General features: G+C 38.0%; 1 protein-coding gene, 1 non-coding gene and 1 pseudogene across 4 annotated transcripts; all 3 read left to right on the top strand.

Moving 5' to 3' along the window:
• The first annotated feature begins 4,192 nt into the window (after positions 1-4,192).
• Positions 4,193-23,753, top strand: LOC113678441 (scavenger receptor cysteine-rich domain-containing protein DMBT1). 3 transcript variants are annotated; one of them, XM_089208665.1, is made up of 15 exons: positions 4,193-4,583; positions 5,173-5,502; positions 5,877-6,188; positions 6,781-7,110; positions 7,484-7,795; positions 8,384-8,713; positions 9,088-9,399; positions 9,996-10,325; positions 10,657-10,968; positions 13,405-13,719; positions 17,078-17,332; positions 18,185-18,442; positions 18,660-18,917; positions 19,815-20,777; positions 22,352-23,753. In XM_089208665.1, exons 1-14 carry the CDS (start codon positions 4,499-4,501, stop codon positions 20,192-20,194), a joined length of 4,119 nt encoding a protein of 1,372 aa, XP_089064791.1. In that variant the 5' UTR covers positions 4,193-4,498; the 3' UTR covers positions 20,195-20,777; positions 22,352-23,753. The 3 variants fall into 3 exon arrangements, with proteins under 3 accessions (XP_089064791.1, XP_089064792.1, XP_089064793.1); XM_089208666.1 differs by having other exon boundaries at positions 22,282-23,753; XM_089208667.1 differs by lacking the exon at positions 22,352-23,753 and having other exon boundaries at positions 19,870-20,057.
• Positions 16,491-16,563, top strand: Trnat-ugu (transfer RNA threonine (anticodon UGU)). Its single transcript has one exon. It is a non-coding gene; the product is annotated as a tRNA-Thr (tRNA).
• LOC113678440 (nucleoside-diphosphatase mig-23-like) lies at positions 22,292-23,021 on the top strand (annotated as a pseudogene).
• Positions 23,754-27,097: the final 3,344 nt, after the last annotated feature.

Raw genomic sequence — 27,097 nt, 5'->3', positions numbered from 1 at the left:
CAAAAATAATTAGGCGTTAAAACACCAATCACAGACACGTTTCTAATGTTAAATATGAGCAGATCATGTTCCGGTAAAAAAAATAAAAGTGTTGATTAAAATGCGTCGTTAAATGCTCTTGTAAAACGTCTCGGAGTGAAAGATTAAGCTCCCATACTGATCAATGGCAAAAAGGAATAAAAGTACAATAAATATCCGAAACTAGTGGTTATTAAGCTTACAGATAATTCATACTTTTACAGTGATAGTGAGCATGATTTTCACGCTATCTCAGTTTGAATGAATTTTCCTTTTATGATAACTTAAAATGAATCCTTTCTTCACACCCGGTAAATATTGTTGACGGGCCAGTGCGACTCCTGCTTAGCGTTGAGTGTACTGTCGACAATTGTCCCAATATGTAAACAAATACAGAGGCGTGGTTGACTAGGATCCTTTAACAGAAGCAATTCGACCGAAAACAAATATTAGTCCATAAAAATGTTGATTGGATACGCTGAAAGTCAAAGATGATCTGGCGAGGAGAGAAAATAAGTCGCTTTATAGAAGTACCAACTTGAGATAGAGTCCCCTTTGTCCCATGTTTTTACAGTGCATCCAGGAGTCAAGCACTCGGCCATTTTCATAGGTAAGTGTGATGGAGTGTTCGCTACTTTGGATAATGCGTGGCGTATCTACGAAGGATAGTGGGAACGATTTCCTATTTCAAGGTCGAATCGTCTAATAACCATGACGAAATCCCTTGCAAAACTTGGATCGGTACACAGAAACCCAAAGCTGATGAAGCGAAGAAAGAGGTGCAATCTATCGATGAAACTGGGAAGAATACGTCCACCCTTTGATATGCTTTCAAAGTAAATTCAGAAGTTTAGCAATCGGCGATTTGGCAGCCTTTGTAATCGCAGGAAAGGGGGGAGTGTTTGCGATGAGTTTATCATATTAGCATCTTTACTTTATGCGGGTATTCCTCACGGTGTTTACCTGATTTGCTATAAATCATATTATTCATAGGTCGAATGTTATAAAACCGTGACCGTGAACCTTTATAATATATATTCTTCCAAAACTGGGATCATGGGCAATTGATTTCTGAGGCTGCTTCTTACAACAGAACATGCATTGACCAGGTATCTACAAGTTTGAATGACGAAGCTGTTCAATCTCATTTCCTGATTACAATCTTGTTGGTGTTATATGGCGAGAACTTACAATGTTTTGATTGATATTATCCCTTAAAGTAAAATTTTAAATGTGTTGACAAATGTGAAAAAGGAGCATTTATATACATAATACACACTCGCCTTTGGTTTTATGGAAGATTTCTTAAAAAATTACTTCATGTTTCAGGTTTGCTTAGTATATAATTTTTCAGGATAGCTGGTTTAGGGTCATTTATGATTTAGCTATTAATATAGTTATTGTATTTTGAGGGTTAAAATTATTGATACTGAAAAAAATATAATGTTATCTTAAATGTATTAAATACATTTAATTTATGTTATATTAAATGTATCTAACAACATGCAATTATATCATGATTTTGAGAAAAATATGACTGCTTCTTATTTTTCTTTTGTAGCTCGCATAGAGCTCACGACATATATGTGCGACACTGTAAACAGATTGAGATTAGCTTGTAGAATGTGCTTCCTGGATACAAGTTAAATATATTTTAAAACTGATGTGCAGATATTCTGGATAAGCTAAACAAATTGTTCTCAACCATACTTACCAAGCTGGAAGTGAAAGCAGTGACACCTTTTCTTCTTCACGCATTATTGGCTCAATTAATGACCGCAACAGGATTGATTAAGTGAGCTAAGTTGAATGTTGCTACAAATTCCATTCAGCAAACATGTGGAGCTATTAAATAGTACAGATTGACTTTTTGGTCGTGTTCATTAATACCCAAGGAAGTGTACTCGTCCAATTTTTACTTAATGCGCTTATTATTGTAGTATCCCACAGATACAGCTATAGGATACCCACTTTTTTAGGAACATTTCTCACGTTAAATGATTCAACTTTTGTTTTTGAGAGAAAACCATTTTTTCTTATAAAAACTTCTCTGACTATCTTTTTGTCGGAAGTGGAAGTCAATTTTCTACGAACTGAGTTCACGAGAGGGAGATCGTTCCATTCAATGCTCTTGAAATGTGTTGTAAAATTGTCTTTGATCCAAATAGGTAATTAGTTTGTATAAATAAACAGAACATTACATATCCGCTTGAGCATGCACACTTAACTTCACAAATTGAAGACATCTTTTCTTGTTCACGTTTTGACTTTTTGTTCCTTCTTCGTGATGTTGGTAACACTATTTGCGGCAACGCTAACGGAAGTTCATATTTTATTTATACTCCAATTGAACAATCTGGTTAAGTACAGTGATGCTTATTGATGCTTATACTTGAAAAGTGTTAAATGGGAGTTCCTTCTATTTTGTTAAATACCGTGATTCATCGCAATATCATAGATCTTTTTCAAAAACCCTGACAAAGTGCAATTTTCTAATTTTAATATATTATCTGTTAAATTTACGGGCTCTACCGGTATATTAACTGGTTAACTACAACTGCTACGCTAAGCTTACGGACAAAACCCCTACAATACCAGCATCCCACATTAACAGCTTCTTGTTAGGTGAGCCCCACCAGTTTTGCGTTTTCTCCTAGGAGCTTGAATTATAGTTATATAACTAAAGACCTTCTGCAATCTTTCTAATTGGGCATATGTTCAGTACCTATTTTTATATTTGTTCCATCGAGCCAGCGCTTGCGATTATTACGTCATGTAGCATGCGCTATTTAACAAATAGAGAAGCCTTGACTGTGCTCTGTTCTGTTATAAAGCACGCAGGAAGCGGCTAGAGCACGAAAGAAGTGTTGGGAGAAACACGAGACGTAGTATTAGGACGTATTACTTTCAATTTTCAAAACAAACTTTATTTCCAAAGCGAACAACAGTGTCGTCAGCATGCTTTATACTCTCATAGAGCACGCTACAATAAGCCAATCAGAATCCCTGTTAGAATGGTTCAAATAATCTGATTGGCTGTACAAGACAAAAGCTGTCAAAAGTGTCAAACCATCAAAGTTCAAAAACCATCAAAGTTCACACTCTGCGATAGTTTACAAACTAAAATAATTCGGCAGGTCGAATCTAACGCTTTTGCCTGAAGTTTTTAGTTCAGAATCTTGAAGTGAAATGTTCAGTGAACTTCAGCCGAATTATGGCTCATAAAAACACGCGGGTTTTTTCACATGACAAGGTAGAAAACAAACTGTTCAAGGCGAGTGTTTTTTAAATGAACGACAGCCGAATTCACCGGAACATGAAGATCGCTCAGGATGACAGTGCCGCAAAACTCGGCTGCAGTGACTGAAGTGACTTTCCACTCAACACATTGAAAAGGATATCAGAGCGAGCTCTTACTTTTTCACTCGAAGGGCAGCTGATGTAGTTTGTGAGGCTTACTTTACTGTGATGACCGGAGATCGCCATGATAAGTGAGCCGCGACGGACTTTAGCATGATCATATTTGCTCAGACACCGTCATGATTAGTATGAATTTTAACAATTATGCAAGTTTGGTTATATTTTTCATCATTTCTGTTTTGTTCTGTTTTGTTTTTTAACTCTGAACTTTATATACTATACGAGTGTTGGCTGTGTTTGATTTTCATTACCGTACGTAAGCTTGCAATCTAACTGAGCGTGAAAATCTTTAAAACTCGGAATGTCTATTTTGTTTTTTCCTTTGAGGATTTTTGTATCTGCCCACATTTTAATAATGTAAATAACAGCGCCTGGTATGTTTACAAACCTTTCTTTGGTTCTTCTGTTACTACTTGCCGGCTCGCTTGTTCCGAAATAAAAAGAAGTCCCGGAAAAGGTCGAACATAGTACAATTTGGCAGATGGCGTGACAGCTTTAGCTCAGTTCTATGCTCTATACTCTCATAGAGCACGCTCTTTCAACCAATGACAGCGCGCGTTATATCCGAACTTTATTGTAAGTTTATAGGTTGTTATTATTATTATTGTTGTTATTATCGATTGATCTGGTGAGTAAGTAAGTAGTAGGATTATTTCAGTTAGGTAACGTGTAACGGTAACCACAAATACGAATACTAATCGAATGCAATTACAGTTATGAGTTTTACTGTGATCTTTTTTTTCTTTTTTTTTAGCCATAAAGACATTTAATCAGACCAACCTTTCTCATGTAAAACTTGCTAACGAACAGTTATATTCTCATATCGACAACAGTTCGCTTGGTGAGCCCCAGCAATTTACCGTCTTCTGGTCGTGTTGAAGTGTTTTACAATGGTACATGGGGAACCATTTGTGACAATTCGTGGGACTTACAGGACGCTAATATTGTTTGTCGTGATCTTGGATACGGTGGAGCTTTATCAGCCTCTGGTGATGCAGCATTTGGACAAGGAACTGGTCAGATATGGCTAGATGACGTTAAATGTGTAGGAAATGAGACAATGATAGCTCAGTGCAGTCACGGAGGATGGGGAGTTCACAGCTGCGGGCATCATGAAGACGTTGGTGTGGTGTGTCGACCGGCAGGTATGGTGAAAACCAGTGTACATACTATTACCAATAGTACCAATCAATAACTGTACCCTTTGGGTGCTAAAGGGTCAACACTGGAGACACCAGCTCTTCAAAATTCGCGGTTACAACTTTAGTCTTAGTCTTACTCTAACTTCTTCGTGATGATCATTAAGGTTAAGGAAGTTGGCATTTATGAAAATGATAATAACAGAGTAGGACAAAAATTGTGTCTCTATTATGCAAAAGCTTTAATATCCTATGATAGACAAGTAAATCGCAGATTGAGGTTAAAAAATTAGTTAAACCTATTCGATGTTCCTTTCAAAATGAATAAAAGTTGTGATTCTGTTCAATCAATCATAAAGCTTTTCCTATCGCTTCGAAAGAGGGCACTTGTTTAATGGGTTTCAATAACTTTATTTCAAGCGAAAGATGGTCTTTGTCTTGTCAATAGCGTAGGACAAAGAGTCCCCAAAAAGAATCAAAGCTTTATTTTTTTAAAAGTTTCGTTGTGAGAATCGGTTCAACTTGTATAATCATAACAGTTATAAACATTATTTGCTCCTCGGTAACCAATTAACTCATACTTCTGCAATAACAGCTGTCCGTATTGTGAATTCCTTAAATTCGTCACGTCATGGTCGTGTTGAAGTGCAGTACAAAGGTGTGTGGGGAACCATTTGTGGCGACTCTTGGGACTTGCGGGACGCTGATGTAGTTTGTCGCCAGCTTGGATACGAGAGAGCTTTATCAGCACCAAGAGATACAACATTTCGTTACCCAACACCTGGACAAAACACTGGTCAGATATGGTTAGATGAAGTAAATTGCGAGGGAAATGAAACATCATTATCAGATTGCAAGCACCTTGGATGGGGAGCTCATGACTGTCGGTATCATTTTAACGCAGGCGTAGTGTGCCGACCCACAAGTAAGGCGATGAAACACCTGATAAAAATAATTTTAAAAATTGTTCTTCCTTTTTTTTTTCGCATGCTCCTTCGAATCGACGGTTATTAAACGAATTACATTGTAGTCAACCAAGGCTAACCTGCGTCACGGGTACTATGAAAGATCCGGTTACTAATTTCCAAATAAAATTTTAGAAAAGGCATTTTTAGAAGTTCCCTTTCATTTGATTGATTTGTATTTTCAAGTTAAACAGCTCCATATTTTAAAACTACTTATGAAAAAAATAGAAATTTATAATTATACGCTATAAACGACATTACTGGTGAACCATTAAAGCATTGACATAAAATGCAGCATGTAAAGTGAGCTACATTGTTTTCGCTTTAATCATAGTTCGTTTGGTGAGTTCCATCAATTCACCGTCTTCTGGTCGTGTTGAAGTGTTTTACAATGGTACATGGGGAACCATTTGTGACAATTCGTGGGACTTACAGGACGCTAATATTATTTGTAATGAGCTTGAATACGATGGAGCTTTATCAGCACCTGGTGATGCAGCATTTGGACAAGGAACTGGTCAGATATGGCTAGATGACGTTAAATGTGTAGGAAATGAGACAATGATAGCTCAGTGCAGTCACAGAGGATGGGGAGTTCACAGCTGTGGGCATCATGAAAATGCTGGTGTGGTGTGTCGACCCGCAGGTATGGTGAAAACCAGTGTAAATACTATTACCATATCAATAATTGTACCCTTTGGGTGCTAAAGGGTCAACACTGGAGACACCAGCTCTTCAAAATTCGCGGTTACAACTTTAGTCTTAGTCTTACTCTAACTTCTTCGTGATAATCACTGAGATTAAAGAAGTTGGCATTTATGTAAATGATAATAACAGAGTAGGACAAAAATTGTGTCTCTATTATGCAAAAGCTTTAATATCCTATGATAGACAAGTAAATCACAAATTGAGGTTAAAAAGTAGTTAAACTTTGTATAAAACCTATTCGATTTTCCGTTCAAAATGAATAAAGATTTGATTCTGTTCAGTCAATCAGAAGACTTTTCCTATCGTTTCGAAAGAGGGCACTTGTTTAATGGGTTTCAATAACTTTATTTCAGGCGAAAGATGGTTTTTGTCTTGTCAAAAGCGTAGGACAAAAAGTCCCCAAAAAGAATCAAAGCTTTATTTTTTTTAAACGATTCGCTATGAGAATCGATTCAACTTGTATAATCATAACAGTTATAAACATTATTTGCTCCTCGGTAACCAATTAACTCATACTTCTGCAATAACAGCTGTCCGTATTGTGAATTCCTTAAATTCGTCACGTTATGGTCGTGTTGAAGTGCAGTACAAAGGTGTGTGGGGAACCATTTGTGGCGACTCTTGGGACTTGCGGGACGCTGATGTAGTTTGTCGCCAGCTTGGATACGAGAGAGCTTTATCAGCACCAAGAGATACAACATTTCGTTACCCAACACCTGGACAAAACACTGGTCAGATATGGTTAGATGAAGTAAATTGCGAGGGAAATGAGACATCATTATCAGAATGCAGGCACCTTGGATGGGGAGCTCATGACTGTCGGTATTATTTTAACGCAGGCGTAGTGTGCCGACCCACAAGTAAGGCGATGAAACACCTGATAAAAATAATTTTAAAATTCTTCTTCCTTTCTTTTTTCACATGCTTCTTCGAATCGATAGTTTTTAAACGAATTACATTGTGGTCAACCAAGGCTAACCTGCGTAACGGGTACTATGAAAGATCCGGTTACTATTTTCTAATCAAATTTTAGAAGGGACTTTTTTAGAAGTTCTCTTTCATTTGATTAATTTGTATTTTCGAATTAACCAGCTCCATATTTTAAAACTACTTATAAAAAAATTGAAATATATAATTATAAACTATAAAAGACATTAATGGTGAACCATCAAAGCGTTGAAATAAAATGCAGCACGTGAAGTGAGCTACATTGTTTTTTCGCTTTAATCATAGTTCGTTTGGTAAGTCCCAGCAATTCACCGTCTTCTGGTCGTGTTGAGGTGCTGTACAATGGTACATGGGGAACCATTTGTGACAATTCGTGGGACTTACAGGACGCTAATATTGTTTGTAATGAGCTTGGATACGATGGAGCTTTATCAGCACCTGGTGATGCACCATTTGGACAAGGAACTGGTCAGATATGGCTGGATGACGTTAAATGTGTAGGAAATGAGACAATGATAGCTCAGTGCAGTCACAGAGGATGGGGAGTTCACAGCTGTGGGCATCATGAAGACGCTGGTGTAGAGTGTCGACCGGCAGGTATAGTGTAATCAAGTGCACATACTATTACCATATCGATAACTGTACCCTTTGAGTGCTAAAGGGTCAAGACTGGAGACACCAGCTCTTTAAAATTCGCGGTTACAACTTAGTCTTAGTCTTACTCTAACTTTTTCGTGATAACCATTGAGGTTAAGGAAGTTGGTATTAACGTAAATGATAATGTCAGAGTGAGAATAAAAGTGTGTCTCTATTATACAAAAGCATTAATATCCTATGATAGACAAGTAAATCTCAAATTGAGGTTAAAAAGTAGTTAAACTTTACATAAAACCTACTAGATTTTCCTTTCAAAATGAATGAAAATTTTGATTCTATTCAGTCAATCAGGAAGCTTTTCCTATTGTTTCGAGAGATGGCATTTGTTTAATGGGTTTCAATAACTTTGTTTCAAGCGAAATATGGTTTTTGTCTTTTCAAAAGCGTAGGACAAAGAGTCCCCAAAAAGAATCAAAGCTTTATTTTTTTTTAAACGTTTCACTGTGAGAATCGATTCAACCCGTAAAATCATAACAATTATCAAGTTTGTTCTTCGGTAATCGATTATCTCATATTTCCGTATAACAGCTGTCCGTATTGTGAATTCCTTAAATTGGTCTCGTTTTGGTCGTGTTGAAGTGCAGTACAAAGGTGTGTGGGGAACCATTTGTGGCGACTCTTGGGACTTGCGGGACGCTGATGTAGTTTGTCGCCAGCTTGGATACGAGAGAGCTTTATCAGCACCAAGAGATACAACATTTCGTTACCCAACACCTGGACAAAACACTGGTCAGATATGGTTAGATGAAGTAAATTGCGAGGGAAATGAGACATCAATATCAGATTGCAAGCACCTAGGATTTGCAGTTCATGACTGTCGGTATTATTTCAACGCAGGCGTAGTGTGCCGACCCACAAGTAAGGCGATGAAACAGCTATGTATAATTTTAAAAATTTTTCTTCCTTTCCTTTTTCGCATCTTCCTTCGAATCGACGGTTTTTAAACGAATTACATTGTAGTCAACCAAGGCTAACCTGCGTAACGGGTACTATGAAGGATCCGGTTACTAATTTCCAAATCAAATTTTAGAAAAGGCATTTTAAGAGGTTCTCTTTTATTTGATTTAATTGTCTTTTTAAGTTTAACGGCTCCATGTTTTAAAATTTTCTAACAAAAAAATAAAAATATAAACAACTATAATCTGTAACAAACATTAATGGTGAACCATCAAAGCATTGAAATATAATGCAGCATGTAAAGGGAGCTACATTGTTTTTCGATCTAATCATAGTTCGTTTGGTGAGTCCCAGCAATTCACCGTCTTCTGGTCGGGTTGAGGTGCTGTACAATGGTACATGGGGAACCATTTGCGACAATTCGTGGGACTTACAGGGCGCTAATATTGTTTGTAATGAGCTTGGATACGATGGAGCTTTATCAGCACCTGGTGATGCACCATTTGGACAAGGAACTGGTCAGATATGGCTGGATGATGTTAAATGTGTAGGAAATGAGACAATGATAACTCGGTGCAGTCATAGAGGATGGGGAGTTCACAGCTGCGGGCATCATAAAGACGTTGGTGTGGTGTGTCGACCGGCAGGTATGGTGAAAACCAGTGTACATAGTATTATCATATCAATAACTGTACCCTTTGGGTGACTAAAGAGTTAGCACTGGAGACACCATCTCTTCAAAATTCGCAGTTACAACTTAGTCTTAGTCTTAGTCTTACTCTAACTTCTTCGTGATGATCATTGAGGTTAAGGAAGTTGGCATTAATGTAATTAATGCCAGAGTAAAAAAAAAAGGATGTCTCTTTTATGCAAAAGCTTTAATATCCTATGATAGACAAGTAAATCTCAAATTGAGGTTAAAAAGTAGTTAAACTTTACATAAAACCTACTATATTTTCCATTCAAAATGAATGAAAATTTTGATTCTATTCAGTCAATCTGGAAGCTTTTCCTATCGTTTCGAGGGATGGCACTTGTTTAATGGGTTTCAATAACTTTATTTCAAGCGAAAGATGGTTTTTGTCTTGACAAAAGCGTAGGACAAAGAGTCCCCAAAAAGAATCAAAGCTTTATTTTTTTTAAACGTTTCACTGTGAGAATCGATTCAAACCGTATAATCAAAACAATTATCAAGATTTTTTGTTCTTCGGTAACCAATTAACTCATCTTTCTGTAATAACAGCTGTCCGTATTGTGAATTCCTTAAATTCGTCACGTTATGGTCGTGTTGAAGTGCAGTACAAAGGTGTGTGGGGAACCATTTGTGGCAACTCTTGGGACTTGCGGGACGCTGACGTAGTTTGTCGCCAGCTTGGATACGAGAGAGCTTTATCTGCACCAAGAGATACAACATTTCGTTACCCAACACCTGGACAAAACACTGGTCAGATATGGTTAGATGAAGTAAATTGCGAAGGAAATGAGACATCGATATCAGATTGCAAGCACCTTGGATGGGGAGCTCATGGCTGTCGGTATTATTTTAACGCAGGCGTAGTGTGCCGACCCACAAGTAAGGCGATGAAACACCTGAGTAAAAAATCAAAAATTTTTTTTCCTTTTTTTTTTCCAATGCTCCTTTCAATCGATGCGTAGCGGTTATTGTCAAGGATCCGTTCCCTTTTTTTGATCAAATTTTAGAAAAGGCAGTTTTAGAGGGTCTCTTTCATTTGATTTATGTATCTTCTCGACTTTGCCAGCTCCATATTTTAAAACTACGTTTAAAAAGATAGAAACATGTATATAACTATAAATTATGACAAACATTAATGGTGAACAATCAAAGCATTGAAATAAAATGCAGCACGTGAAGTGAGCCACATTGTTTTTCGCTCTTATCATAGTTCGTTTGGTGAGTCCCAGCAATTCACCGTCTTCTGGTCGTGTTGAAGTGTTTTACAATGGTACGTGGGGAACCATTTGCGACAATTCATGGGACATACAAGATGCTAACACAGTCTGTCGCCAGCTTGGATACGATGGAGCTCTATCAGCACCAGGTGATGCAGCTTTTCGACAAGGTATTGGTCAGATATGGCTGGATGCCGTTAATTGTATAAGAAATGAGACCTTGATAGCGCAGTGCAGTCATGGAGGATGGGGTGTCCACAACTGCGGGCATGGCAAAGACGCTGGTGTAGTGTGCCGACCTGCAGGTAATGCCACATCTTGCGTTCAATATATCAATATTTATCTATTCACTGAGGATATTGCTGATACAGGTTTTTTTCAGTATCGGTCTTGACATACGAATTGGCCCTTTTCACTAAGTGGTTGATCACATGTGCAGGATAGATGAGGCGAATCACGCGCGCTCTCATTTGCTACCATGGGGGCTTAATGGAGGTTTTATGAGTATGCTACAAGAAACAAGTGATTGTTTCCAGTTCATATGCCCCGTGACCTTGATAAAACATTTTACCTTATAAAATGGGTTTCCAGCGTTGTTGCATTACAGGATCACAAGAATTTTTCTATGACAGTCAAACAAAGAAAATATGACAAGAATAGTGAATGCCTTAAAAAAAATCTGGCAATTTTCTATGGCTCCTCGGTGCTCTCACTTAAGTGAGTCACTGGTTTTTACTCCTTTCAAAGTCCTATCTCCTGGTTTTACTACTAAATAACGAAAGAACCTAACAATAAACAATGGAAATCTGTGCTGTCTTATTCAGAGAGCCACATGGCTTTTGTAGTAATGTTGCACGTTTTAACCGTCTTCAGTTCAGCTTCTCCTTCTGCTGAGCTAATCGTTTGTGAACGGTACATTCAAATTCTGCCTTCGCTGAACAGAAATAGGTCACTGTTTCCTGTTCTCAACATGAAATTCCTTCATGGCCAGGGGGGAATCAACTTCATTGCCAACTTTTATTCACAAAGCACCAATATCCATGACTGTGGAAACGTTCAAGACATTTTTAGAAGGGAAAAAATCACAGCAAGCATCACTGGCCTGCATGACCCCTAACATGTTACACCGATACAAAATTGCTTTCTTCCACCGTCAACGAATTTCTCACAAGAGGCTGCTGTGGAAGACTTATATAATGCATATTACGACTTATGTTAACAATTAAGAGGGTGCAACATAGGTTTAGTAGGATGCGGGATGAGGCTTAAAATCGAGACGTGATAAAAATAGGAAGGCGAGACCTGGATATGCTCCGTTTCGAAGACGGGAAAGGGGACAGGAGGAGTATAGGCGGGACCATAATTTAGCTCAAGTTACGCCTCACCCGACCTCAGAGAAATGAGAAAGTATTTACTTTCTTAATAAACGAGCGGTTTGTTAGCACTTTTATCGAAGATTTGATTTTCAATTTTAGACATGAAGGTGTTTGAATAAGCTGCTCCCTTTTTGGCGACCATGGCGATTCTGTTCGTTTGCAAGTACTTTTGTTCGTGAATTTGAACGAGTTTCGTCCAAGTGCTTTCTCTAGCAAGGTCTTTGGAATGAGGGAGGCATCTCTCTAAAAATTCTCGTGCGCGGTGCATACTTTGTTTATGCCCTCAACTTGCGGTATGTTTAAGTATAAGCTCGTAATATGCATTGAAACGAATATCACTTCTTTCGGAAGCTCTTTTCCCTCTGAAGTTCGCGACGTTTGTTGTAACGGAGATATGATCTTTATTGTTGTGCGATAGGCTAAATAATTTGATAGCTTTTCTGTTGGTCCTCCTGTAGGTGAAGTTCTTTTAAGCCGGCTAACTACGCTTAAGCATGTCTTTGACTTTTTCCATGATAGGAAGAGTACATTACCAATATTGCAAAGCTGTAATTTGTCCATCAGTTTAAATAAGGCGGTGAACTTGAGCAACTTGGGTTTAACAAGGCGGGATCGGGATGGAAATGTTCATTGCAGCGGGATGACGGAATGGGATGAAAAATAGCGGCGGGTTGCTGGATTGGAAAAGTTTTTTTTGGACCCTCAGTTAAAGGTTTCGAGGTACAGATTCTCCAATTTTCTAGTATTGATGAGCCAAGGAATAAGAGGAGACTCTCCGGCTGAAATCGCTGACATGGTTCTAGCAGTCGTTTTTCTGTCTGTCGATACAAGCCGTTAGAATCGTCACCTAACACTTATGCATTTATTGTAGAATGTAGTGGACATTATAATCACCTTGTCCTTGTAGGAAGCTATTTCAGTGCTTTGCGCTATGTTCCTGATGTCAGCAGAAAAAAACCGCAAGATTATATACAGAGAGTAGGAGAAATTTAAAATTCCATCAAGAGAGCTGTGTAATAAAAAGAAATTGGCATAAAACAACAATCAACTGCAAAAAAACGCGCAGACTAAGCTTTACCTATTGAGCCCTAAGATGCCTTGGCCTATAAATCTCAGGCAAAGAAAAGGCAAAAAACAGATACACTCGATAAGCTGGAAACCACTCCGCTTCGCGTCGTGGTTTCCTAAGTTTATCGCGTGTTATCCCAACCTCCCGCGTGTTTACATCAGGCTATGTGAACACGGAAACCATTTTACATTTCTTCAATATGATTCGTGAGACAATTCCAATTTTATATACAAATTAAAAAATCCGAGTTTACCATTTCCACGATGTCTAGTTAACGTCTACATTTACGATTTCAGATATTCGTTTGGTGAGTCCCGACAATTCACCGTCCTCTGGTCGTGTTGAAGTGTTGCACATGGGTACCTGGGGAACCATTTATGATAATTCATGGGACCTACGGGAGGCTGATGTAGTTTGTCGTCAGCTTGGATACGATGGAGCTTTATCAGCGCCTAGCTATGCAGCATTTGGAAAAAGAACTGGCCAGGTATGGCTTGACTTTGTGTACTGTGAAGGAGATGAAATTTCGATCTTGGACTGTTATCACAGCGGATGGGGAGTCCACTACCGTTGGTATTATAATGACGCTGGCGTTGTGTGCCGACTCTCAGGTAAGGCGGTGAAACACATTCAAAGTGTATTGTTTAAAGTGATTCTATCTACTGTTTCCGATTTGCTAATCGACGCTAACCCATTCACACCAACAAAACACATTTAGCTAAACTTTCAGGATTAACTGAATGAAAATCAGATCCAAGTAGTCACTGATTTGTTCATTAAATGTGCTAAATCTGAAGTCGTCAAACATCGGTTTCGCAGTTTCTTTGTAGAAAACAAATTTAAACCGTTTCTAACGAAACAGATTTAAAACATGTTTAAGCTTTTGTGTGAATGGGGTGTAAGATCCGTTAAAAGAAGTCTTAAGTAACGGCCCTTTTTACTGTCCAGTTTTTCTTTCGTTTGCATACCATCATAATAATCTGATCAGTTAATTACTCGTAGAAAAGCACCAAAGAGGGAGTTCCTCCTCATTTGAATTGACATTGTACTCGTCGAGTTAACTGTCATAGTATGATCTGTCGAGTTTACCGTATCCATATATTGTCTGCCTAAGGCGACTCCTTAGAAAAAAAAAGTTATCGCATAATTTTTTTTTTTACACGTTCCGTAAATGTTCCCTACCATTGTCTGTTTCGAAAAATACAATGAGAAAGATAGGTCAATGATACACACCTTATATCTTTAACTCTTTCTTCTCCTTGTCAGAGACTTACGCTTGGACTTACGGGAAGAGTCCAAAACAAATCATTTGATCATTTCCTTGAAAGGTTATGAAGTTTGGCCAAAAGCCAATCTATGAAGCCAATCGCAACCCCGTACTTGAATGGGTGACTGTTAAAAAAATATCCACGTTATGAACTTTTCGTTGTTCTTTTGAAGATAGCTAAGCCATGGTACAAAACCCATGAACATTTAAAATTAAAAGAAAATACGCTTAAGGACACTACACAATTTTAATCAGCTGAAGAGCTTCATTTCAAATCTGCAAATTAACTTGTAAGAAGTGTCTTCTGCTTTGCCTTTTCTATGCAATAGATTTATCTCGCTTCAGGCTAGTACAAGTCGCATATTTTTCACAATTTTGAAAGTTGCGTCTTGGGTCAGTGGTTTGGTAGGTAGGTAGTGGAGTAAGTTACAAAGTGAATGGCTAAGTGAATGCCCGTAAACAGTCAGGTTCGCAGCTCGCGCATATATTATGACCGTCCACTGGAAGGTACCCAGATTCCAAAATTTGAGCCTCAAATGGCTACCATTATTTTCATGGGACAAAGTAGGAGTAACACGAAGAATGTACGGCGATAAAAAATAAGGCGGTGGCCAAACTCTCACATACTCAGGCGTTCTCTGACAAAGCTGAAATACAAAATCGAAGTGATTTCTTGCCACCCTTACATCAGTACGTTGTTTAAAGTTTACGGTGACGTTACAGCTTTGTTGCTCCCGATTTTTGTTCCCCGTAAGTACATAATTTTGTTTGAATATTTCGGGCATCAGTTATACTTCTTTTTTAAGATTTCCAAGTCTCTGATTCTATGGTTCGAGTTTGGGTCCGGATTATCACAAAAAGTGTTTTGTGAGCTTAGATTTAATGTAAGAGTGAGTGGCGAATTAGAGCAAACGATCTGAAATAACTCGGTTTCCAGCGTCTCTCATTTAAATAGATTATCGTGATCTTCTTGTATTGTATTTTATGTTTTTTGTATAAACCATCCAAAGATTTTATAAAAGCAAATCTTTAATCAGCCATCCCTTTAAGATGACGTTAAAAAAAAACTCTATATGAAACGTCTCAGCATTTTCTGAATCAAAACTGGTAAAACGCAATGGTAATCCAAAACCCTGAGTAACAACCGACAATCTTGGAAGTTGCAACTCGGTGGCCTCGTGGTTAATTTTGAAAAGACCGCCTCTGTGCACTTCTGAAACCTGAATATCCAGTATGGGAACCCAGCTGGGGAGCGCGAAGTCCAGCTGCAACAGTCACTGTTACCTGCTACGTCATTTAGCTTACGAAATAAAGACGCGAGAAGAGTGAAACCCAGTTCAAGAGATATAGGAACATTGTCAAGGCCCACTCCCTATCTGGGCGATGACAAGAATTAGTAGGGGATAGGAAAGGCTTCAAGCTCACCACAAACCGGCCCAAAGGTATATACAGGGCAATAGTTCTGCAAAAACTTCGTGTATGCCCTTGAGTCCTAAAAAGTATACGGGCGACGAGCCAGAACCGTGAATCATTTTCATGTAGAACGCTGGAAAAATATCCTGTATATTAGCCGTCTGGACTAAGTTCCAGACACAAGTGGTGACTCAACACCTTAGGGCATGATTTTACCGTCCTCACACTGACAAGCTGGTGTAATCCACCTCGTTGTGTGGCGTTAGCGAGCTCTTCCATTGGAGGCAGGTTATTTAGTTTCCACTAGACTGGGCAGCATCAGTAACTACGTTTTGAGTTGCATACGGCTTACAGGCGGTGCTCTTAGTTACTCTCATGACTTGATCGGTGATAGGGCGATCTCGGTGGCCTAGGGGTCAGTCGCAGTTTTGATGTCTTCGTACATCCTTATGGCGTTCCTTTTTACTGCGGCTTACTTTATCTTACCATATCTTCCAAGCTTCGCTGTCGGCTCCCAATTTAACGTTGACGTTACCAAGAAGGTACATTCCTTCAATGAAGGGGAGCCTGGAGACTGCCTGCAAGGATCTCTTAATTTCGTTTCTTAACCGCAGTGCAAACATATGAATTTCATATATCTAAAATCATCATTCATCACTTGGATGGTTTATTTGGACCCAACACATTGATCAGCTCCCAGTTGGCTTGTTAACTCAGTTGGTAGAGCGCTGCACCTGTATCGCAGAGGTCATGGGTTCAAATCCCGTACGGGCCTGAATTTTTTTCAGGTCCTATTTTCAACTACTAGTTCAGTAGTGTTCTTAGCTACGAGGATCTCTTAATTTCGTAACTGATACAATTTGTTAACAGGTACAAGAATTGCCGAAAGGAGATGCATTACGCCCTCAAGCATTGATTAGTTATCGAGCCCTCTTGGAAAAAACAGCGAGTCGTATTTCCACTGTCCAAGAAATCCTGCCAGCTAAATTGGCCATACCACTCGGATCACGAATATTATTTTTAAGTCTGAATTCCCCTTATTTTACCACGTGTCCTCACTCGTTCAATAATGAGCACACTTACCGGGCATAAGATCCCTTTTGAACAACGACAGTTACTTGCATTACTATTTTAGATAAGAAGGGAAACTATTCTATACCACAGTATTTTTCTCGCGCAATTTCACTCGACATACTGACATCTTTCTTTTCGCAAGTCGATAAGTCTTAATATAATACGGAAATTATTTTAAATTAATTTTTTAACTGATCTTTTTCTTTTCTCTTTAGCGGGACCCCAGATTTTAAACATACAATGTCCAAGCTCTCTAGTTCAGGGAAGTAACTTGACTCTTTATTGTAATGCTACTGGTAATCCTTCTCCGAATATTACTTGGATATGGGAAGAAACAGGAGAAGTTCTTAGTAGCAGTGAGGAGCTCACTTTTTCAGCTTTTAACCGTAGCCAAACAGGCAATTATAAATGCCTGGCGTGGAATGGAATTGGTAAAAGTTCCACCAGAACATGTCGCCTAGACGTACCTGGTAAGTTGAAATCGTGTCAACCAAACCCTTAGGGCCGGTTATTTAAACAAATTTTAGCCTTTGTTTAACAAAACCACGTTCAAGGCTATCTTCAATTTAGCCCAACCTTTTATCTAAGGATCAATTGTTTGTGAACAGTGTCAAGAGGCCGAGACTTTGTAGTGGAAGGACATTTATTTCTCTGAAATCAACCCCCCTCTGCAGAATCACCGAAGTTCACTGCTTGCGTAAAACCGCAATTTGGGTTGGATCTCGTTTCAATAACCGGCCTTTACTGTTTCACTACACAAATGATGTCTTTCTAATTCATACAAATTATTGTCAAATCAATAACTTATTTCAAAATCAGAATCAACTGTACAAAGCGTGAATCCAGGAATTACTGAAAAGGAGGGTTCAAAGAAATTTTTTTCGTGGCAAACAACTTTTCAACCGACCCAGGTTCGCCGAACCCTCCTCCACCCCACGGTCACACAGCACACCCCATTATCAAGTTAATACCTTACCGTGTCCATGAATTGTACTCATAAGAGGAGGAAACTGTAGACCATTAAAAGAAATTATACCAGACGAGGAGTAATATTTCATCCCTTCAATGCAAAACTTTGGTGGGAAAACTCACTAGTCTGATAAGGGGAAGGGGTCTCCGCACCTCCCAGACATCCCTCTGGATCAGCCGTTGAAGTACACCTTTTAAGACCTTTAGATTCTCAAATGCCATAGCGCGTGGGATATTTCCACTGAAGCAATTTCTACCGATAGGGGCTGACCTTGACAGTAGAGTGATCGATTCGCCGAGCAATTCATCAATATCAAGTATTATAACACTTAATTTTCCTTTTTTTCGTTTAGACGAACCTCTGGTTCTAAACTTAGAGTGTCCAGCATCAATCATTGAGGGACATAACGCGACTCTTCACTGCAATGCAACTGGAAATCCTCCCCCAAATATTAACTGGATACGGAAAGACACAGGAGATGTTCTTGGCACCAATGAACAACAGCTTACTCTGTTGGATGTTCATCGCAGCCAAGCGGGGACATATCAGTGCTCTGCATGGACTGGAATTAGCAATAGTTCGATCAGTACATGTCAACTGGATGTGTTTTGTGAGTCAATTAACTGTAATGTTTTTAGTGCACGTATCAGCTGAGGCGCATGCCAAGAGTAAATGTGGTGATGACTATAGAGTTTAAAACTCTAATGTAAGAAATTGTTTCTTTCGTGGGAGTGGCATGACATACGAATGGAATTTTTGATACAGTCGTTCCCCAATCAGGCCCTGATGCGCGACCGCGAGAACAACGAACTTTGTTTGTGTTGCAGACTTGCCATCTGGGACAAGAATGACACTTGACCTAAAGGATACTGTCGTGTTAGCTGGAGGCAGTTTGTTCCTAAACTGCACCTCAGATGCAAACCCTACAGTTAGTGTGTTTCAGTTGGTATTCGATAGTGCCTTAATCGCCAGCAGCAGCTCTGGGATGTTTAGCGTTACTGTGAAGAAAGCTGGAATGTACACCTGTATCCCTGTTAATGAAGTCGGCCCAGGAGACAGTGCTACAGTCAGAGTCACTGTCCTCGGTAAGTAGATAACGTCTAAACTCCCTTTTATTACTCAATGCTCCGGCCTGAAATTGCCATTTTAATTTGAATTAAGTAGTAGCATAACACTTATCTGGCAGGTGCTACATCTGTAAATGATACTGTCGGCCGTGAAATTAATCAGAATAGAATGGATGAATTTGAGTCAGCATAAAAATCACGTCTAGATTGCTACTGAGTTATTTTGATGAAAATCATGCAAATCTTTCAGTAAATGTCCTTTCATAGGATCAAAAGTCTATTTAAAAAAAATTGGCAAGCATGTGCTTCCGTTTGTTGGAAAATCTAAAAAGTTACTTCTTAGACAAGGTTGATAAAAAAATACATCTTCTAAAGAAACCAAGGATATGTAAATCAACTATTGAGAGCTTTTGATTTTCGGAATAATCGGCAAGTTTCCGGAGTACTAATCTTGGTGCTCACTGCGCTTTAGCAGTGAGTGTGAAAATTGAATGATCCGTAGATTTGTGCAGTTCTGCAGCCCCAGCTTGAAAATTCTTTTTTTTTAACTAAATTGGTATTGCATTTTACTGAACGATTGCTCCTGAAGACCCGCAGCCCTGTCGCTGGGAATGAATGAAATGAAGTGTGAAGAAATGACTGTCCCTGCCTTTCCACGGTCCTTTTGAGGATAGGTGATGAAATTAGGTGTGATGAATTGACAACGACAGTTTGTTGTCCTGTGTTTGATGAATGATTAAGTAATATGCGGAAGGAGTGCTACCGCGGTCCCTCGGTTATTTTGATCTGTTAATAATTTATGTACAGGTTCAGAGGATTTTGGTACCAGAATCATTATTTTCTCAATACGTTCGTTGATTATATCTTGTTTTTGTTTGCTTTTTTTTTCTCAATTCCGTTTATATGTTTTTGAAGATGCCCCTGGTTTTCCGGTATTTGTAAACAACACCGTTGATACAATCACTATCAGGTGGTCACCAATTTATCTTCAATCTGCTACATATACCGTAAATATAAGACCTGGGGAAGAAACAACGTGGATGAACGCAACGTGTAAACAGACTATTTGGAATAATAAATGCACGGTGACAGGCACAGTTGCGGAGGTTTTTGGTCTCGAAGAGGACTCTGCGTATCATTTTAGAGTTTATGCTAACTACAGAGGAGTCAGAAGTGACGCCAGTTTACCGTCAGGAGCCTTCAGAACAGCAGGTGATGTTGAATTATGTGATTTTATGAGTTGTTGCCATGTAATGGAAGTTTTTCCTTCATGTAATGTATTCAGAGATATTTAATTGATTATAAGTATTATTGAAACGAAGCATTCAGATATTGAATGTTTTGTTTTTTAATTTGTATTTCCATAAACTTGCAATTTGCATTGGTATTTGCTAATCAAATCAATAGTCAAATAGCAATGCTAGCGAGGCCTGACAACTGTACAAGTGTAAAATATACTGTATAAAGAAACCCAAGAAGTGGTTTTTCTTTATCATCTGTCACTCAAAATATGTTGTATATCTTTACTGCGCATGGCAACAGTAACACAACAAAGATATATTACGACTCTAGTTACCTTGTTTATTTAAGGTGTTAGTTTTACCTTATCTAGACATCACTTATTTTACCCTGACTGGCACTTAAAATAGCAAGTGCTGGTCATGGTTCAACCTGCTTCATAACAATTTTTCCCTGGGGCGCGCTTAACTGTCGAAAATAGGGAAACCGTTCATTGCTATAGACGGGTGTGTAGTTTTCTCTTTCAGGTTTACTCTTTTTTTTTCAGTACTGGCTTAACTGATGTTGCAGCAGATGCCTCTCACGTTTGCACCGGTTTACGGTCTTAAAGCACTTGAGGCCTTGAAATGTCTACCAACGGTAGGTATAGTAGGCTATAGTTGTTTAGCCATAATCATAACAATAGCAATACTTTACTATCAGATGTTCATAATTTTTTAAACATTTCAAAATATGCTCCAGAAAGCATAAATTTCTTCCTTCACCAGCGGTGATTTTCAGATTAATAATATACATGGAAAAATTTCCCAGTTCTGATTGGTTAAGATAAATGCAGTTTTCAGGTAATTCAGTGCAGAAGAGGGTTAATTCAGTGCAAAGAAAGTAACAAATTAGACATTCTGATTGGTCAATAATCAAAGAAACTCACAGATAAGCCAATCAAATGCGAGCCTTGGATGTCGCAACAAAATTTGAAAATTTGAACATTTGAAAATTTGCGAGCGAAACAATGGCCGGCGTTTTAAGTAGGTTTTCTTTCGCCACCGCAGCTGAAAAACAGCTCAAACAACGAAAATACTGTAAAAAACACTGCTTTTTGGTTGTCGGTTTGGGAAAAGTGGTGTTTAAAGAAGGGAATTACCAAGGAAATCGAGAATTACGAGCCGACCTAGCTTAACATTTTGCTCGAGCGATCCAACGCCGAAATTAGAAACAAACATGGTTAAACCTCGGAAACGATTCCATTTCATCGAAAGTGATTCGGACACAAAATGAACAATTCCTTGAACTGTTTAGCCGGACTTTGAACTCTTTTGCGCCTTAAAGATGTGAAGATATCATTGCATATTATTGTTTTGATCGTACGTTGTTGTTTTGCCCGAACGTACGGTTTGAATAAATTATTTTTGCACTTGATGCGCGCCCTTTGCTTATGCTTAATTTTGATAAGCCGTCTCGAATGTTTCCATGTATATAATTAACACGTAATCACATGATTTTTCTCGTGCAATTTGGAATAAACAAGGACTTGTTAATTTTTTCAAAGACCACAATTTTGTTAGTCTTTGAAAAAATTTACCCGTGCTTATTTATTCCAAATTGCACTCGAAATCATGTGATTACCTATACGAATAGAGAGGAATTAGGTTGATTACTGTCCTCGTTTTCCTTTTCGAATACAGCTCCTATTCCTAACATGATCAAGCCAAAGCTAAAAGTTGTATACTTTTTTATCTTTTTGACCGAAGGTGAAAAAAAACATGATGAAAATTCCTACAGAAAATTTTCAGAGTAATATGCTAATCACGATGCAAAAAAAGTTCATGTCAATTTCACAGAACAAGTTTACAGAGACTGGCTGATGTTCTTTGAAACCATCCGAATAAAACTGTATTATGAAGACTGTCAATCTATCTTTGAAAAACGGACTTGATTGTGGGTTTTTTCTTTCTCGCCTTTCTTTCTAAACCAGTTTTATTACGTATAATAATGCAAACTCACTTTTTGCAGTTTTGATGTCGGACTGAAAGCTGGAAATTCCTGTTTTAGTTTCATTACCTTTGAAAAATTAAAACATTCCATGCAAGTGTCAAGGATACGAACCGAAACATCTTATATAAGATAAAATTTAATTTCTCGAAAGGTATTAAAGAATGAAGAAATTTTCGGAGGATGTGTTAATGAGCTTCCTCTATTTTCTGGTCGTCTCTCAGACTATCCACTGGTCACAATAGCTTCGCCATCTTGTTTGACGCAGAATCCAGGCACTCGTATGGAAATCTACGTTCTTTGGCAGCGGTCCTTCCCTCCAACGTTCTGAAGTTATCCAGATTGATGCCTCACCACACAAAGTAAAGCCTGGAATTTCTAGCCTTTCTGATGACCCGACTCTAGTTGAGTCTTTCATGAATCCTCTACTTGAATCTGCTTAGCAAACCATCCCAGACGACAAACAAGTATCCACTGCGATATATTTGTTAGCAACAGCAGTCAAACGCTATTTTAGATGAGCTTAGGAAACTGTGTAATGACAATTTCAAATGTCCTTTTCTATTTAAGAACGATTATAATGCTAGAATCATCGTATGGTAGTTTAGAAATGGAAGGAGCATCCCACCAAAATTCTCGGGAAACTGACAAAGTAGTCCTGTTGTTGTTGTTTTTGACGTGGCTAAGAAAAAATAAGGGGTTTTGGCTTTTTATCGTGTTTAACAGATATAGGCGCTGTTTGTTCTGACTACGTCAAAAACACAGTCAATTCTGGTAAAATAAGGCTGTCCTCGAATTCATTCTGTAAGAAAGACTACAGTGAGATTGATAAAAACCCTTATGCCAAAAATAACTGCTTTGGGGGAAATTATATAAACGCGCTGTTGACTGAAAGGTTTGGACTCGGTCGATTAAAGGTAATTTACTGAATTGGTTCCAGTTAGGCTGGACCTTAGGTGGAGGTCTGCTTAACAGGGTAACGTGGACGAGTAATTCGTTTATTTCCTAAGTTCTTCTTACAATAGATATTGAGAGGCTTCAAATGCATCACCTCGAGAGCCAGAATATGTCTTTTGAATAATCTAAAGAACATGAATAGAGCTCACCTTAGAGAAGCAACTTCCATTTTTTATTTTTCGACATAATGTCTTATAACTCATCATTATTCATATGGAAAATTTAAGTGGAGCACAAACTATTAGGAGGCCAGTTCTTTTGATTAATCGACCGGTCGAACGCTATATTCAATACAGGCAGCATCTAAGCTCACTTGTTTTGGGTGGTAATTGAAATATCAATGGAAATCCTCCTCCAAACATCATTTAGTTAGGAGAAGACAAAAGAGGTGTTCTCTGTGTCTGAAACATATGACTCTTACAGCGTTAATCGCAACCAAGCACGAAATTATCAGTGGCATACAAAAGATGGATTTGCTTATAAATTCATCAAAATATGCCGCCAGGATGAGCATTGTAGGCCTTCTTCAAACCCATGAAATGTCTATTTTGTCAGATGATCGGTCGCCCAAGATAATTTCTGAAAAAGCTGTAAGTGCTGGAATGCCTCTATGCTGGAAACATCTACCGCTGATTATCATATGATATATTAAAACACCTTTGCTTATTAGATTGAGCCTTCTGAGTTGTTGAATAGTAGTGAGCTACCGTAGGCTGAACAAACAAAGGGGACAGCGGAAGGAAAGAGAACGAAGGAATCTTTTAACCCTGTAAGAGGGACTCATGTGTATTAATCTGAAGAAGTTTCGTAAAAGCTAAAATGCTATAACGCTTATTATTCTGAGGGAAGATGATTAACATACATGTATAAAAACGGCTAAGAATATATGAAAGTCATATATTTGAACTGAGGATAAAGACGTGAATGAAAGGGATCCTCGCAGTAATGTGCATTACTCGAGCAGTACTGAAAATAAGGCCTGAGATTTGAACCCATGAACCTCTGCGATACCGGTGCAGCGCTCTACCGACTGAGCTAACAACCCAACTGAGAGCTGGTCATTATGTTAGTTCCAAATAAACCCGTGAAGTGATGAATAAACGGCTAAGAATAAATGAAAGTAATATATTTGAACTGCGGATAAAGACGTGAAGGAAAGTGATCCTCGCAGTGATGTGCACTACTTGAGCAGTACTGAAAATAAGGCCTGGAAAAAAAAATCAGGATTTGAACCCATGACCACTGCCATACGGGTGCAGTGCTCTACAAACTGAGCTAACAAGCCAACTGGAAGCTCATGTGACATTGTTTCAAACTTGTAATTAAACAGTCCGTTTTCGTTTTCTTGAAAACGAGTCGACTTAATTTTCCTTTTGATAGATAGTTAGATAGATAGTTTTATTAAAATTACCCTTGCAGCCCGAGGGCTGAATTACGATAATTTTTACAAATTTAAAACGTAAATTAATTATAACTATAAATTATATAACGATAAATTAAGAAAGTCAATTCATAAGAATTTAACAATAATAAAGCTTATCATTATGTAAACACTAAATTAATTAAGATACAACTAAAATTGTTCGAAATCAGATCAATTAATATATATGAGTTGTTCAAGGACGTTCATTTGACTTATTCTGATAAATCTAAGCTACTTTTTGAATCGTTCACGGGCCTAAATCATGTCATTAGATCAGTATTTTGGCCAGGATCATAGTAAAACCTTGCTCTATTGTTGCTTCATTAAGCCTTATGAAACCAATCAATTTAGGTCCTGAAGAAGGCAAGTGATCAAGTAACGACGTCAAACTAAGAGCGTTTATTGGGATTCCTGCCTTCATAATCTTTCCTTTAATAATTTACATAATCTGGCTACACGGGAGAGGTGAGTAGCAATTTCATTACCGACGTTAGAGTGGTGGGGCAGGATCCGTCGTGAAGCAAGACAAACTTTTTTTACCTCAAACCAAAGAATTCCAATTTTTTTTACCTTTTTCTTCCTCCTTAGGCGCTGAAGAGAAACAAAGGTAAGAATTTGCTCTCACGTGGAATGGTTTGAGATTATTCTTCAGATATGATTTCATCCTAAAATATAATGAAACAAACTGACGAAATTCATTTCCTAAATATTTGTATGTTAGCGCCAAAACGGCTGCCGTGAACTTTGAGCTCTTGAGAACTTTTTACTTCGTTCTTTTTTTTAAATAGTCTTTCATTACCCGACCATTTATTCAAGGATGCTCGGATATACCTAAATTCTACCGTGCCATATAATAATACTGTTTACCATGATTTTGGGCGAAATCCTGACCTTTCGATTGCTTATATACGCCGAAGTCTTAGATTTAACTCCAAATGTTTCGTCGAAGCATATTAATTCATTTATTCTTCTAAAAACCTACTTTTCTAGCGAGCTTATGACTAAGTTAATTAGTTATCAGTGATTTTTTTCTCCTAGTTTTTATTTTTTAAATTCACATCAATGCCAGTTATCCTTAACTTAGCTTCATTATTTGTCATGTGCATATGAACATACTTATACGTGCGCAATGTAAGTTCTTTATTCACTATTATTAGTATTAGTATTAATGTTAATTATTATTATGATTTTATTTTTCTTTACAGTAGGACTTATGAAGAAGAAAAAAGTGTTTAGGACGTAAGTTACAGCTGAGACATTAAGGTTGCATCGAAACGAGGAAAAAGTGCGTGATCTTTATCTTAATGTGCTTTATTCAACATTCGCAATCTTGAAACGAAGAGAAAAAGGATTCTACTAAAAACGCAGAAGGAATACATTTAAAATGGGTGGCAGATACCATGTAATTAAATTTCTCTACCCGCCCGTAAGGTGACTGCAATTTGTGGTCTTTGGAAAAATTTTGCTCATGCTCATTTATTCCTAATTGCACGAGAAAAATCGTGTGATTACGTATTAATAATATATATGAAAAAATACGAGATATCATAATTGTGCAGAAGTAAAGCGCGCATCAAGTGCAAAAATAATTTATTCAAATCGTGCGTTCGGTGAAAACAACCGCGTATAATCAAAACAATAATATACAATGATAAGTCTGGCTAAACAGTTCAAGAAATTGTTCAGTCTGGTTTGTTACTTCTTTGCACTGAATTAACCCTCTTCTGCATTAAAATTACCTGAAAACCGCATTTATCTTCACTAATCAGAACTGAGTTGTGCCCGTATCTATTCCCCTATTTACGTGTGAAAAAGAGTAACAAATTCACATTTCTCTAAGAATTAAAGCATTGAATTTTATCAGTACATCTAACATTTCTTATTGTAGAGCTGGTCTGAATTTCATCTCGCCTTACTGTTTGTTAATGTGAGCATATAATACAATGATTAAAGGGGATAAGTTTCTACAGAAACTGCGGTGCTGCGTCGGTGGGAGAGTATAAGAACGTAATTTGGTATTATTTACTCAGTTAATAATCTAAGTTGGCAAAAAAGGGTTTCAAAGCTGACGTTTCGAGCGTTAGCCCTTCATCAGAGTGAATGGCGAAGGGCCAATGCTCGAAACTTTTATCCTCCATGGAAACTTTCACTCAACGCGTCTTTGATAAGTTTGCACCATGCTGATACAGCTGCTTTTCCAGAGACCATTCGTTCTGGCTTTGGAATAAAAGTGCCTTCTTATTGCGTTTTCAGAATTTACCTTTATAGCTTGGGAACACCAAGGAACCCAAACTGGAATCCAACAGGAACCCAAACTAGAATCCAAACTCGAGCATGCCTTACTTTCCTTAAAAGCGCATTTACTTTCCGTTAAAGCAAAATTGTTTCACACTTTAAACAAGTGGGAAAGCCCTGCCGAAAATAGAATCGATATTTAACCAGAATTAAAACGAAATTTTTGAAGTTTCAATCTGCAACTCTTTGACTTTCTGTTTTCGAATAAGCTCGTTGTAAGTGTCATCGAGTTGAAAGTACTTTATCGACTGAATTATTACAGTAACAATAAACATAGTAAAATGATAAATAATTA

This window comes from Pocillopora damicornis, chromosome 6 (genome assembly GCF_964200805.1).
Source record: "Pocillopora damicornis chromosome 6, jaPocDami1.2, whole genome shotgun sequence".
Classification (NCBI taxonomy): domain Eukaryota; kingdom Metazoa; phylum Cnidaria; class Anthozoa; order Scleractinia; family Pocilloporidae; genus Pocillopora; species Pocillopora damicornis.
This window is presented reverse-complemented; position numbering and strand designations above follow the sequence as displayed.

What these genes read in the sequence shown, in the direction of transcription:
- LOC113678441 (XM_089208665.1), top strand. Translation starts at nt 4,499, where the DNA reads ATGATAGCTCAGTGCAGTCACGGAGGATGGGGAGTTCACAGCTGCGGG. An exon ending in TGTGGTGTGTCGACCGGCAG is followed by an intron (nt 4,584 to 5,172) that starts GTATGGTGAAAA and finishes CTGCAATAACAG; the next exon opens with CTGTCCGTATTGTGAATTCC. An exon ending in TGTGGTGTGTCGACCGGCAG is followed by an intron (nt 9,400 to 9,995) that starts GTATGGTGAAAA and finishes CTGTAATAACAG; the next exon opens with CTGTCCGTATTGTGAATTCC.